This window comes from Gallus gallus, chromosome 3 (genome assembly GCF_016699485.2).
Source record: "Gallus gallus isolate bGalGal1 chromosome 3, bGalGal1.mat.broiler.GRCg7b, whole genome shotgun sequence".
NCBI lineage: Eukaryota > Metazoa > Chordata > Aves > Galliformes > Phasianidae > Gallus > Gallus gallus.
In genome coordinates, this window is record NC_052534.1 from 2362982 (window position 1) to 2376522 (window position 13541).

At 34.2% G+C, this 13541-nt stretch overlaps 1 protein-coding gene across 10 annotated transcripts in view; it reads right to left on the minus strand.

Moving 5' to 3' along the window:
• The window catches only part of USP34 (ubiquitin specific peptidase 34), a 140953-nt gene that overhangs the window by 80356 nt on the left and 47056 nt on the right, over positions 1 to 13541 (minus strand). For 9 of the 10 annotated variants that reach the window (XM_025148615.3, XM_046938654.1, XM_025148614.3 and 6 more), the window contains 7 exons: positions 13246 to 13307; positions 5741 to 5822; positions 5555 to 5647; positions 2758 to 2883; positions 2201 to 2330; positions 1151 to 1183; positions 620 to 750 (listed from right to left, as the gene is read on the minus strand). In XM_025148615.3, the coding sequence (XP_025004383.1) occupies positions 620 to 750; positions 1151 to 1183; positions 2201 to 2330; positions 2758 to 2883; positions 5555 to 5647; positions 5741 to 5822; positions 13246 to 13307 (657 nt within the window). Of the gene's footprint in view, positions 1 to 619; positions 751 to 1150; positions 1186 to 2200; positions 2331 to 2757; positions 2884 to 5554; positions 5648 to 5740; positions 5823 to 13245; positions 13308 to 13541 lie in introns of those variants that run through there. The other variant, XM_025148619.3, reaches the window with a different exon arrangement.

Below are 13541 nucleotides of genomic sequence, written 5' to 3' on the forward strand. Positions count from 1 at the left end.
AGGAAAACAAAACACCGTTGAAAATACAAAAATCGATAATCATCATCCAAATATTATTCTTCCTTTACAAGAACATGTTTAAGGTCTTTTTCAACCTGAGCGATTCTATGTTTCTGTGTCAGACCTAAAGTTTTCTTTCATTTTTTTCAGTTTTTTTTTTTTAACAGTTCCATTGGCAATGACAAAATGCTCTGTGCAAAACTCAGATTAAGAAGTTAATTTTTGTATGATGAAATTCATAATAGGCTGTGGTCAATGTACAGAATCATAGAATCACCAAGTTTCAAGATCATCCAGTCCAGCTGTCTGCCTACCACCTATATTTCCCACTAAACAATGTCCCTCAATACAACATCTAAACATTTATGGAACATAAATGCGGAACAGTGACCCCACCACCTCCCTGGTCAGCCCATTCCAGTATCTGACGAAGAAGATTTGGACTACAAGTAAAGGTTCCCCACTTTTGCATACAAAACCACATCAGAACATTTTTTCACTCAAGGAACTCAAAAACTGCTCAACTTCTGAAAAAAATACAGAAAAAAAAAGGTATCTCCATAGCTAGTAATAGGCAATTCAGCAACAAAATTCACAGACTAAAATTTAACGTGCTTACCTCTGTATCTGAAAGTCGCTGTTGTACATGTTTTGTTCTGTTAATAAGCTGCTCCTCCATTTCAATATCACTGCCTCCACTCTGATGGGTGTCACTGTTGTCACTACTCTGAGGGCTTGCTGCTGGCGACCCTAGTTCAAAATCACGTTTCCTAGTTAATTTGCACTATGTGTTAATTGGAATACAAATATTCATACATCTGCTTCATATGTTGAAATGAAAAACATTCTAACCACAAACCTTTGAACAAAAAAGACAACTCAAACATTCTGAATGCCTCAACACTAAAAATTCTTTTTAGAACGCTATGCATTTTATGACAAAATCTTTATTCTGATATCTTTTTGTGCCAGCATATAAAACAGATGCATCACTTGGCTAGATTCTACACTAAATATAATTTTCATTTAATTTTCAAAAAAATATATTTTCAAACTTGTACTAGTTTTTCTTCTACCCAAATTCTATAGCTCTATAAAAACATAGCATCAACTGTATAAAATCATGGTGTTCTGCTAAATCTATACTTACAAGGTGAAGGGGCTGCTCTTCTGAGATCCTCTTCTGAAGCAAAAAAGCAGAATGGAAAATCAGTAACTAAGATTCTTTTTGCCAGTCTATAGCTGCCCATCATTCATAAAAATCAGCAGTAAGAAAAGCTAGTTGAACTACAGTATGGAAGCACCTTTAGTAATGACTGCATGGAAATACAAACTCAAATAGAGAAAAAAACAGAAATAGCAAGTAATATCAACAGCAAGGCAAAAATCAGATAAACTTTTGTAATATTTGATGTAGTTATAAAATTACAGCTGTTCACCAGATCAGAAGTAGTGAACTAGTAAAATAAAGACAAAAGAAAAATACACTCTAAGTTAGATATATACAGTGGATTTTGTTCATAGTGTCTGGTGTGATGCTATGTTTTGTCCTTGAGAGATAAATACTGTTGATAACACACAAATGTTTTAGTTGTTGCTGAGCAGTACTGTACAGAGAGAGCCAAGGACATTTCAGCTTCTTGAATTATCTTGCCAGAGAGGGTGCTAGGGAGGGCCAAGCTGCTGGGAGAGGACCAAACCAGGTCAAAGGGATATTGCACACAATACTGACATCATTTGGAAAAAACAATAAAACTCAGGGGAATTGACAGGGGAATTGACTGGGGAAGGCAGCCTCTGCTCAGAAACTGGCTGGGCATCTGCCAGTGGTGAGCAATTATGTTATGGATTGCTTGCTTTGTAAATACACATAAATAAATAAATAAATAAATACTACTATTTCTCTCTTCCTTTTGAATTAGGAGGTAGTTTTCATCTCAACTAATGAATTCTACTAATTCTAATTCTTCCCTCCCCCTCTCTCTTCTCCTGTCCCAGGCTGGAGGACTGAGCAACAGTTCCATGGTACTTAGCTGTTTGCTGGGTTAAACCACAACATGCCTTCATCATTATTCTGCTTTATTTTATCTTCTGCTTGAAAAATATGCCAGCAGGACCTTTTTTTTTTTTTTAAATACTTCAAAAGGAGGATACATAAATTAAAACTTTAACTACCATATTGAATGGGATAAATACATACCTTTTTTGTTTCCTATAGGTAGATTAGTACTGAGTAAAGATGCAAAAGAGCTTTGTTTTGACAGCTGAGCTTTAGCTGCTAGTGCATTGTTCCACAGTGCTTTTATAAGCATTGATGCCAAATACAATGTCTACAAAGAAAATCAGGTAACAGTGCCATGAAGCAGCAGCAAGTTTTGTATGCAAAGATATATTGCTAATCTTTCAGTATGCCAATGCTACAAAATAAATGCAACAAAATAAACAAATGGAGAAAAAAAAGATATATACTATGAAACATTTTTTTAACTTCACACATAGACTATTATATATACTTAATATACTTATTATTTTATAATATATAATACTATTTATCATTATGTAGATTTTAAAAGCCTCTGAAAAAACTAACTGTGAAGCAAGAAAAGCATACTTGAAGAAACCCAATAGTTTTACTCACGTACATTCTTATGCATTAGTGCGTATTACTTTCATACTTTCCTTTTAAATGATAAACACATAACTCCTAATTAAAATACGAACATAATTTCTTGTTACAGTAATTTTGTTCATCTTTACCTGCTCAGTGTGAGCGCTTGGATGAAGAGTCGAGACTAGGTTAAGAAGATGCCTAAGTGGGACAGGGTCCAAGTTTTTGATCAAAGAAGGAAACAAATCGTGTATGTAACGACTGCAATGCTTTAGCTACAATGTACAAACAGAATATAACAAGTTTCACTGAAGAAAGACATGGATAAAACTGAAAGGATTAAACATCTTCTTTGCACAAATTCTTAATAAACATTTGTCCAATAGCTCTAAACATCAGACTTTCAATTTTGACTGAATTTTTACATTCCAAAGCATGCAAAGTTTAGTGATATCAGATGTAAAAACACCACGTATCTTCTTCAGTTTTAGTTCCAGTAGGAGCTTTGGGCAAAAGAACAAATTATGTCTGCAGTTTAACTTAAAGAAAACATCTGAAATCTTAGTGAATATATTAAAACTTGAGGAGAATAGTATTTACCAGGATTAACTGACAAGCAACTGTTAAGTAAAAATAAACAGACTAACGTAAGCCAGAGAGAACTGTCATGTTTAGGACTTTTCTTTGTCTTTGTCATAATAGATGTCAAAAAATACGATAGCTAACTACACTATTTAAGTTTAAATGTGACAGTACACATAAATATTTCTTAGGTTAAACGCTGCTCCAAAGTCAACGAGTTTCATTATGCTCACAAGGACGTTGGAATCTCAAAGAATAAAATAATGTCAGAAGATGCTCTTAGAAAAAAACAACATTGCTAATGTTGGTTATCAGATAAATGCCAATGGGTGTTTTTTCTCCTTATTTATTCATTTTACTTTTCCTTCCTGTAATATAAAATATGTAAGGAGTTCATGGGGTACAGGCTCTTTCCTATATTTATTGAAACTAGAATGAAATCATGCAGAATCTATACAAGGTTGCATTTAAATATAACAAATATCAGAGCAGTTCTTAGATAATCTGCTTTAATTCAGAGAATTGCTTTGCCAAACAATTTGTTGAAAGAATGAATAACAAACTGTTCAAGGTCTTGGACTATATGACCTTCAAAGGTCATTTCCAACTCCAAGAATTCTGTGATTCTTTTAGTCCATAGCTTAACCCTTTCAGAAGTTAGAGGTTTAAACCTTTTACATAAAGTAATCCGGGGATAACTTAATTCTGATATGGAACACGTTTTGAAAATATCATTAAATTAAAACGGGCATGCAGACTTTAAAATAAGTATCATATGGATAATTACATTTTTAAAACAATGTAAGAGAAAAACTAGAGTGCCAATGCTAGTGTGAACTAGCGTATGTGTGAGAACAGCAAAGCAGATTTAAGTACACATATGTGCTCTGAAAGTAATGTCTCCTAATTATTTCCACAGAAACAACAACAGATATGAAGAGAACAATAACACTATTTGCTAGAGCAAATTATCAGCTGCATAACACTACTCTTCAACATAATCACCACCATTAGCTGTGCGTTTTCACCACAAATGAATAAAAGCCTGCGTGTCGTATTTGTAATGATCTGCACAGCTATCTAGAACATGGATTGTCGTTCACGTTGTCACCACTGCAGAAACTCACCACCCCATGCCTCATGGTGTTTGCATGCACTTTTTGGTCTTTATTAGACCTTCAGCAACTGTCAAAGAATGCCAATGGGTGCCACTTTTTATGTGTGGAGGAATTCAGTGACACACCTTTGTTACATACACACTTCCTTGTCAGATGTGATTTTGTCAATTACCCCTCTGCTGCCATCTGTCACATGACAATAAAATGTAACGGAATACTGTCAGAAGGTTAAGCCTCTACTGGCATATCATCAACATCCTCCTCTGACATTGTGAGCCAACATCATAAAATTGAAATAACTATTAACCTGATACAGACAATTGTTAAAGCCTGTTAGAGTGAATAATATCATAATAAGCATAATAACATTTCAGCTGAATTTCATAATGACAATGGACTACAAAGTTTACAGAATGTTTACAGCAGTATTTGAATGAAACTAAATAGACATTAACACTGCTGAACAGAAAAAAAGAAGAAACCTTTCAACTGTAACTTGAGTAAAAGTAAGTTCCATATATCTGTTCTGTCCTTCATTTTCTGTGTATTTTTTTTCTGGAAAATTAATACTGAAAACTTCAGGTTTCTTTCTTTTTTTTTGTGTGTGTGTGTGTGGACTTTATTTATTTATTTTAATATATTATAAAAGTAGAATGAAACCATGGATGAAGTTCATACAGCAAATTATCAGAATGTCTGACCACTGTATTCAAATCTCCTAAGGAAAAAGAAACCTCCATAATTTAAAAGAAACAGCCCAATAATACATACAAATTAGTAAAATAATATAATTTTCTGAAGGAAAAAAAAGCCTATCAGAATTTCCAGGCCGATCAATCAAAAAGTAAAATCTTACTGCATTCTGTAGACTTTAGCACTAGCTCACACCTATGAACTTCACTGCTGCATTTTTCACCACCTGATTCTCACCAAGTAGTGAAGTGGAAGTCACATGAAGCAGGAGCAAGGCCACTTTCTACAGAAGTAGAAGTATCTTACAATCTTTGTCTCTACTCTTGGTGAAAACACTGACTTCGATATGTATAGAAATAGCTTAGTAAAATCTTAGCAACTAATGAGAAAAATTAATTGTGGAAGTTTCCTAACTCAAAATGTGGTAAGCTAAACATTACAATAAACAATGAAAATTTCAAGGAACTCAGCTTTATGAATGTAAAATAAAATAAACTTGCCATTTCCCAATTTTTGTACTACTTCTGCAATTATTAAATAAAATCACATATACCTGTGCTGCAGCCCAAATACAGTCTATATGTTGAGTACTAAGTCTCCCTTCGGCTGCAAGAAAATTCAGAATCACTTGGCACTGTTTGATGATCTGCAAAGTGAAAACATATTGAGGAAAGATTTACTAGAACAAGTTATTCCTCAGCATTTACACCAAAAATAATAGACATAATTTTATACAAACCTCAATGTGTATGTTTGGTCCAAAAATGTGTTCAATTACATTGTTGCTGATAAGCCAGTCTGCAAGCTCTTTTGCAATTGACCTAGAGATAGAAGGTTTTTGGTTTAAAAAAAAAAAAAAAAAAAAAGAGGGGAAGAAATATATGTAAAATTAACTTTCTATAATAAATATCCAGTACTCTTCCCTAGCACACCACTTCATTTAAATTAACATCTGTAATTGTGGTAAGCATAAAAAGTGTTTCTGAACACAACACATTCATTCACTGTTCTCCATACTTTTTTCTTCAGCAGGAAGACTAATGCCAAACATCAATATTTCCCATTTATCCCTCTAAATTGTCAGCAAACACGCAAACAATAATTACACCATTTTTTTTTTTTATTGCTTAAGAGTTCAAAGACCACCAGAGGACTACTTTCAGACATCACAGAAGGAAGTTTTTGATAAAAATAAAACTGCTATTCCATCTGAGTTTATAATAAAATTCCAGAACAACTTCTGAGTTTGCAAATGTAACTAAAGGCAGGGGTGATGTAAATGATTTTTGTAAGAAAAGCACTTAAACATTTTTTAGATTTTCCAGAATAAACAGCAATTTATATAGTTTCAAAAACCTATGTATGACATGGTCATACTCACAGATACAGATAGCACACAGATGCTTTAAAATCTTCATTTTGTCCCATCCACAGCAATGGACAATCATTGACAATCCATAATGAAATATTCAAACAGAACAAGACAAGGAATCTGAATTTTCCAAAATAAAAGTTATAAATTCCAAAACTAACTGCCCAGACTGGAAACTAGCGTATAAGCTCCTTTTTATTCCTTCCTTTCAAGCAACTGTTTGTTATTCCAGATTTTGGCACAGGAAAGCAATTAAAACACATTCCAGTATTTAAAGCACAGTCTTGAGTTTAAATGACACTGAAATAAAAGTGCTCTGTCACACACACACAAGAGAGAAGGGGTGTCTTAGAGGACTACAGGAATAGTTATTTCTTTTACCACTACTACCTGTGCTGCAAATACAGCCACTATTATTGTGAATTACAAAGATTGTCAGTCTTAGAACTATAAGAAAATGGGTTTCTTTAGGTAAAAAAGGATTGCCTTGTAGGCAATTCAAAATAGAATTCACTTTTTTGGGGCATACTGCCAATTCCACAGTTGTTCTGAACTGCCTGATTGCTGCAGATGAATTCCTGTACTGCCTCATTCTATTCTAATGCTCTTTGAAATATGGTTTGAAAAAAGTAACATACCCAAAACAGTTATGAAGTAACTAGTTTGCAAGATCCAACTTATGACTTACTTGTTAATAAACCAAGGTAAAGTCAGTATGAGTATCTGTTCAGAGAAGAGTACAAAAAAGGTACACCGGGTCTGTTTTGCTTTTATTTAACTTCCAACAGCCTCATTTAATAAATAAATAAAATTAACCATTACTCATAAAACTTCAAAGACACCAACCCCAAACCAAACTTCACAGTATGCGTTCTACACATTCACTCAGAATGTGGTTTCTAATAAAATACGAAGAAACGTTTTCATGAAGGTCTTGCACATTTTCATGTGGGATCTTGCAGATATTACAGCTGAAGCTGTTATTCAATTGAATATATCTATCAGTATCCCTTGAAGACCGAAATGGCTCTGAACAATGCTCTTATCCATCTGTCTCCGTGTTGACAAGCAGAAGTGACTACAGTGGTATTGTCCTTATAGCTCAAGAGCTTGTAGCCCTGTGACTTTTCATGTTGTTAGACCACTAGTCTTGGCATCAGCTGCAAGACTAGAATAACAGAGGGCTCACATATAGATCCACTCGTAAGATGTGAGCAATCAGTTTGATTTCTTCTCTTTATGGTCTTTACTCTTATTTCACATGCAAACTGCATGGTAGGAAAATACATTAATTTGGTTCTTCATCAGTAACAACCAACATAAGGACTATGTTGCCTTCTGGGAAGTAATAAACCTACAGTGTATACACAGTCATAAGGAGCTGTGATAGAATTCAAAATCAAAATTTACCATTTGTCTTACACCATTTTCCCAGCACACACTCTTGAACACTCAATGTCACTTGCAAAAACACTCCCTCCTTTACAGCCTGTTTGCTTCCAGCTTAACTCTTACTGCTTTGTACTGCTTTTGCCCTACTGTGGTTGAAAGTATCCTGCTATGTGACCAGCATACAGCCAAAAAGCATCAGTTTTCATTCTGCTCATAAAAAAGGTAGACAGACCTGGTCACGCGACTGAACATTCACCCATTGGATGTAGGAGACCTGAATAGAGACATTTCTGACTATAAAATGTAAAGAGAAAAAAACATCTCTGAAAAATGCTTCAGAGTTAACACCAGAGTTATAACTCAATTGAAGTAATTTTCTTCCAGCACCACTTAGTTTCTTCTTGGATCTGGATTGTTAGATCTGTATGTTTGACAACAAACCCCAGGCAAACACTGTCAGATTCACAGGCATTGCTAATTCAGGACACAAGACACACTGCTCCGTGTGACACAATATCCATTGGACACTGTATTCAGAGTTATACATTGTATTCTGGCTACCCCCAAAGGAAAGAAAGAGAACTCTTCCTTGAGTTGGCTCCTATGCCATCTTATTAAAGAAGTATAACAACTCTTTAGTCTGCAGCAGTGCTCTTCTGAGAAATAACAGATTACTCTTCTGAAGGAATGCCCTTTTTTAATACGTGTATTCTCAAAGACAAGATTTTTTTGTCTAGCAGTTTTCCTTGAATATGTTTCTTCACACTTGAAAACAGACTGAACACCTTAACTCACAAGCAATTTCAGAACCTCACACAAACAAAAAAGCAGAGCAATCCAGAACAACTTTTTACAACAAAACTGAGAAGTATAGTCTTCAGCATTTTTCAATGTGGTTTCATTTTGATTTACAGCTATATTAAAAATCCTGTAATATAGTCTGTATTCTTCAAAAGAAAGAAGTACTCTTCCACAGACTGATTTGCAAATTATTATACAACTACTACATGATATCACTACACATCATATAATCTAGCAGGAACTCAATTTTCAGTAGAAAGCTTACATTATGATCAAGGTATAGGTATGCTCTTCCCTCCAATATGAAAGCAGCTGTACAAAGAACTATTCTACAAACAATCCATTTAAGGCCTTGACACTTAAGCAGTGAGAACATTCATCTTTGAAATAACATCTATCAGTTCTCTGTGGTGGATTTAGTAACTGGGACAGCAAAAGGAAAAGGCAAAAAGAGAAATGAAGGGAGCGGACATGTTAGTTTAATTGCCTCTAAATCTTTCCCTTGCTGGAAACCTACACAAAATATTAAGCTAGACAACCTCTAGGCTTCATTAATTTCACCCTGGACTTTTAATAAAATTCACAATCAATTAATGTACTTTTAAAACAGATGTTTTAGTTTCAAAAAATTAAACTCAAGCACTTTTAACATTAATTTGTCCAGATATTTCACAAGACTGAAGAAATGAGCAGAAGTGTCTGTTTCTGATAAAACCTGTTGTTTCTGAACTGCATTTACAAAAGGTGAATATTAATACCAGAATTCCACTCATTATTGTAAAAATTCCAGAAGAAAACTACAGTGTACACATTTCCTGGTAGCTCTTAAAGAATGCCTCCCCAAAGGAACACTGTTAAAATCCTAGAAACATTTTAAGCTAGGGCTGAGGTGCAATACTTGATAACCACAGGTTCATCCAGATTCAGGAACCAAACGCACAGCAAAGTAACCTCACGCCCAAAACAAAATCTTATTTACCCAACCAGTCTATTCCTATCACAATCCACCATGCAGCTACAAAAACATGCTAGCTCAGTACTGGGTAAGATGAAGCAAATTACTGAAAAATGTCATATAAAAACTCAAAAAAAAACCAACAAAAACATAGCAACAACAAGTAGCTTGCAAAGGAACACTAACGTTTCTTGACTACATCACTGAAATAAAGCCTACAAAAATAATCACAGATGGGAAGCGTTGATCTTAATTATTTAGTATCAGAAATGTGAACAGCATATAACAGGCACTTTCCCAACAAACATTCAAGCACATTTTTATCAGCATACACCTTCCTATTTGACACTCTGCAAGCACCAAAAGCATAACACAGTTGAACTACATGTATGCCACTAGAAAGAAATATTAGAGAGGTGAGTGAGTAACTATACTATCCTGTTTTTTGGAGAAAGCCATGTGAATGTGGAAATAGAGAGAGGGAGAAGAGGCTTTTAAAATCAAGTTGCTCTAAACTCAGTTGGCGAGCCAAGGCAAAATACAAGAAATCAACTCAGCACAAACTAACAACATAGTAATGAAGGGAAAAACCAACACATAACTTGCAGTTTAATATCTGCATTAAAAGGGAAGAGAAAGAAGAAACAATTTAGATCCTTATGTTGACAGGTGATGTGAATTTTTAGTGACTGCAGTCAGGTTCTAAAATGAGGAAGGTGGTCATCTCAGCATCAACCTGAATTCCAAAACTCAAATTCTTGGCCCACCAAGTGAAAATCAAAACAAAATATCTATACTGCTATTTTCACAAACCAAAGGCTCCTCATTAAGAATACTTTCTCCTCTTATCATTGTCTCCGTGAAGAAAATGACAATTTTTCAGAAAGTGACATCAGCCAAATAGTTTAAGAAATCACTATTCAACAACATGAAGGCTCTTCTGTTCAATCTCATTATTTTACCTCTGGTAAATTTCATACTCCTCAGTACCTTATATCTAAGGTGATAAATGCCAAAAATTAGATTCTATCTTAAAAGCCAGAAACAGCTAAATTAAAGGTATCATTCTGATGGATGAAGTTGAGTCAGCAAGACACTGCACACAGCTGGACAGTATCAATCAGCACAAACCCTGAACCCTGCAGAAAACAGTCATCAAGTAAACTAAATGTAAAAAGACATACAAATATCTACAGCTAGAGAACAGAATTCCCGTAGTTTTCTGCTGCTTTCCAGTGAAAGTTGTGAAATCCAATGTTCTCCCTAGGCAGAAAATGCTTCAGCTTGTCTTACAGAAAAGTCTGCAATCCACGCAGATAAATGCAGGAAGCTACTGTTGCAAAACATTTGCAAAAAAAATTTCTGATACTTCCATACAAGAGGAAGAGCTAGAACGACCTCGTAGCTCTTAAAAAAAAAAAAAGAAAAAAGATACCTCCCGCAAACCCACCTTATCAAGATATAGAAGCAGAAATCCCAAAGGTTGACAGTTCCAAATGCATCTGGAAAAGTCAAAACACATAAGGGGGATGACGATATATAATGGAAAACATCTTTCTTTGATAAATCTGCAGAGGCTACAAAGGTACAAAATAAATAAGACTTCTCCTCTGATCAAGGAAAAAAAAAAAAGGATTGAAAAGCTTCCATTTTGCTGCCCATTCAATCACTGCCAATTCCATAAGCACTTCCTGATCCAAAAATTTCTCATGAAGAAAGTCTAGTGAGAGAGAAGCTTTGTACTGAATGAACTGCAGAAGAAAGTCATTTTCCCCATCCTTCTGTGTCAAACTTTTCTGATTATTTGGCCTGCAAAATAATAGGATAAGTGATTCCAAAAAGACACGTGAAGACAAGCAGTAACACTTGGTATTGATTTGTACTCAATTTTTCAGGTAAAATATCAGAATGACTGGAATTCAGATTAGAAAAATAATCACATATTACAAACATGGAAAAGAAGGCATTCTGTTAATGATGTATTCCCTTCAAATGACAGGCTTACAGATGCCCTTGCCAAGAAAGTAATATCCCAAATGAGAACCTGACAATTTCCTTCAGCTTCAAGATAATTGATCTTACTCCATAGTACATCTGCTCTTCTTCAGGGAATTTTTTTTCCCTCTTAGTGCTCCTCAATTTGTTACTACTTGTTAAACAATTCACTCATAATGTATTTCAGAAGACAAACTAACCAAGAAACACCTCAGTTTCAGATTTATAGTATGAAGCAATGAGGAAAAAGAATGGATAAAGCATGCTTGCCTGTCCCAGAGAAGCAATTTACCATAAACTGGCAGTACAAGATTGAAAACACCCCCATCAACCAAACCACCTCACTTAAAATCTTTTTACTGGGTAACCTAAAAGCTAGTTATACTCCTGCAGTATTTACTTCTACTGATATAGAACAAAAGGCTTTGGAAAAAACCCACACCTCCTAGGGCACAAATAAACACACGTTTATTAGAATTTTGCAAATATTGAGAAATGTACATTTGCTTAATGAAACCTGAACGCAATTTCATCAGGTTATAGTGAGATATTTACATCACACTTGAAGGTAATTCCCTTTAATTTTTTTCCCCAATACTATGTATCAAAATTCACTTTTAAATAAATGGATATCAAGTTCCGATAAACAGATTCATGTTCACCTATTCATTTAATGATGAATGACTTGAACAAAAAGATTGCAAGCAGCTATTTGGTTTGTATTCTCAAGGTATTTTCACATTTTTCTGGAAGCAAAAATACAGATACTGATTTTTTTTAGAGTATTGACTTATTAACACAAATGCCACTTAAAACCTTCACGTCGCTATTCACATGAACTCTACAGCATTGCAATCTTGACTGCTGCTAGAGCTGAATAAGCAAGTGTTAAAGAAAACCAACTAACTACATAAAAAAAGCAAGCCAACTGCTCCTGTCACGCTCATCACTAACAAGGAAAAGATACTGGAGAGCGTGTGTATCTAGTGAAACAAGATAAACACACGGATACAACCCCTAAGATAAAAGGAAAGTGCATACTACAAGTAAAATCTAAGTTTTAGAGAATTTTTCTAGGAATTCAAGAGAATGCTTATTTCAGCTATCTAAATACATAATTTTGTCTAAATCACAAACAGTTCTAACATTAAGTTTAAAGCTGTCTAAACATAATACATTTCCTTAATGGAAAACAATCCCACGCATTAAACTTCACAAAGATTTGTAGGAGTCATATTTAAGATTGTTAAGCTCACCTGAAAGGGACTTTGAAAAAAAAAATCAATAAAAGCCAGTTCTAAAAGCATTGTCTCACAAACTCTGTGGAAAACTAGTAACAAGGATGTGTGCCAGTGATGGCAAAACAAGTCTTAGTTAACTACAGTATCAGAAGCAATGAGAGGACAGCAAAAATATTATTTGGATATGAGTTAGCTAGTACATATTTACACTTCATAGCTGTTGCAGGTTTTTATTATTTCATAATCTACATTTTCCCAAAGGTTACCTTATCTCCTTCAAAAAAAAAAACAGTAAAAAAATCCACAAAATATTTAGGAATACTTTTGAAATTACCATTAAAAAACATTCATTACACCCCTGATTAGAATATTTCTCATAAACAGCTCAGATTATCAGGTTATCACTACTTCCCAATGTTTAAATCTGTAACAGTACAGAAGAACTGCAATCATATAGTGCACTTGAAGTATATAATGTTCCTACTTACGTTTCTGTGTCTGAAACTAATGACTCATTATTACAGACATCATTGAAGGTATGAAGTTGATTCTATAGTTAGAAAGAGGAAGAAAAAAATAAAATGTTATTTAAGTATGTTGTATTCTATTATTATTTATAAATATAACAGTGACAGAAAACACATTTTTATAGTACTTTCAGTGCTTCTAAATAAACTCCTTTGACAAAAATTTAAACAGGCATTCTAGCAGGCAAGTGGGATTGGTCTTATTTATTTATTCTTTTAAATCAACAATTCTTTTACTAAACCAGTTAAATGGTGAT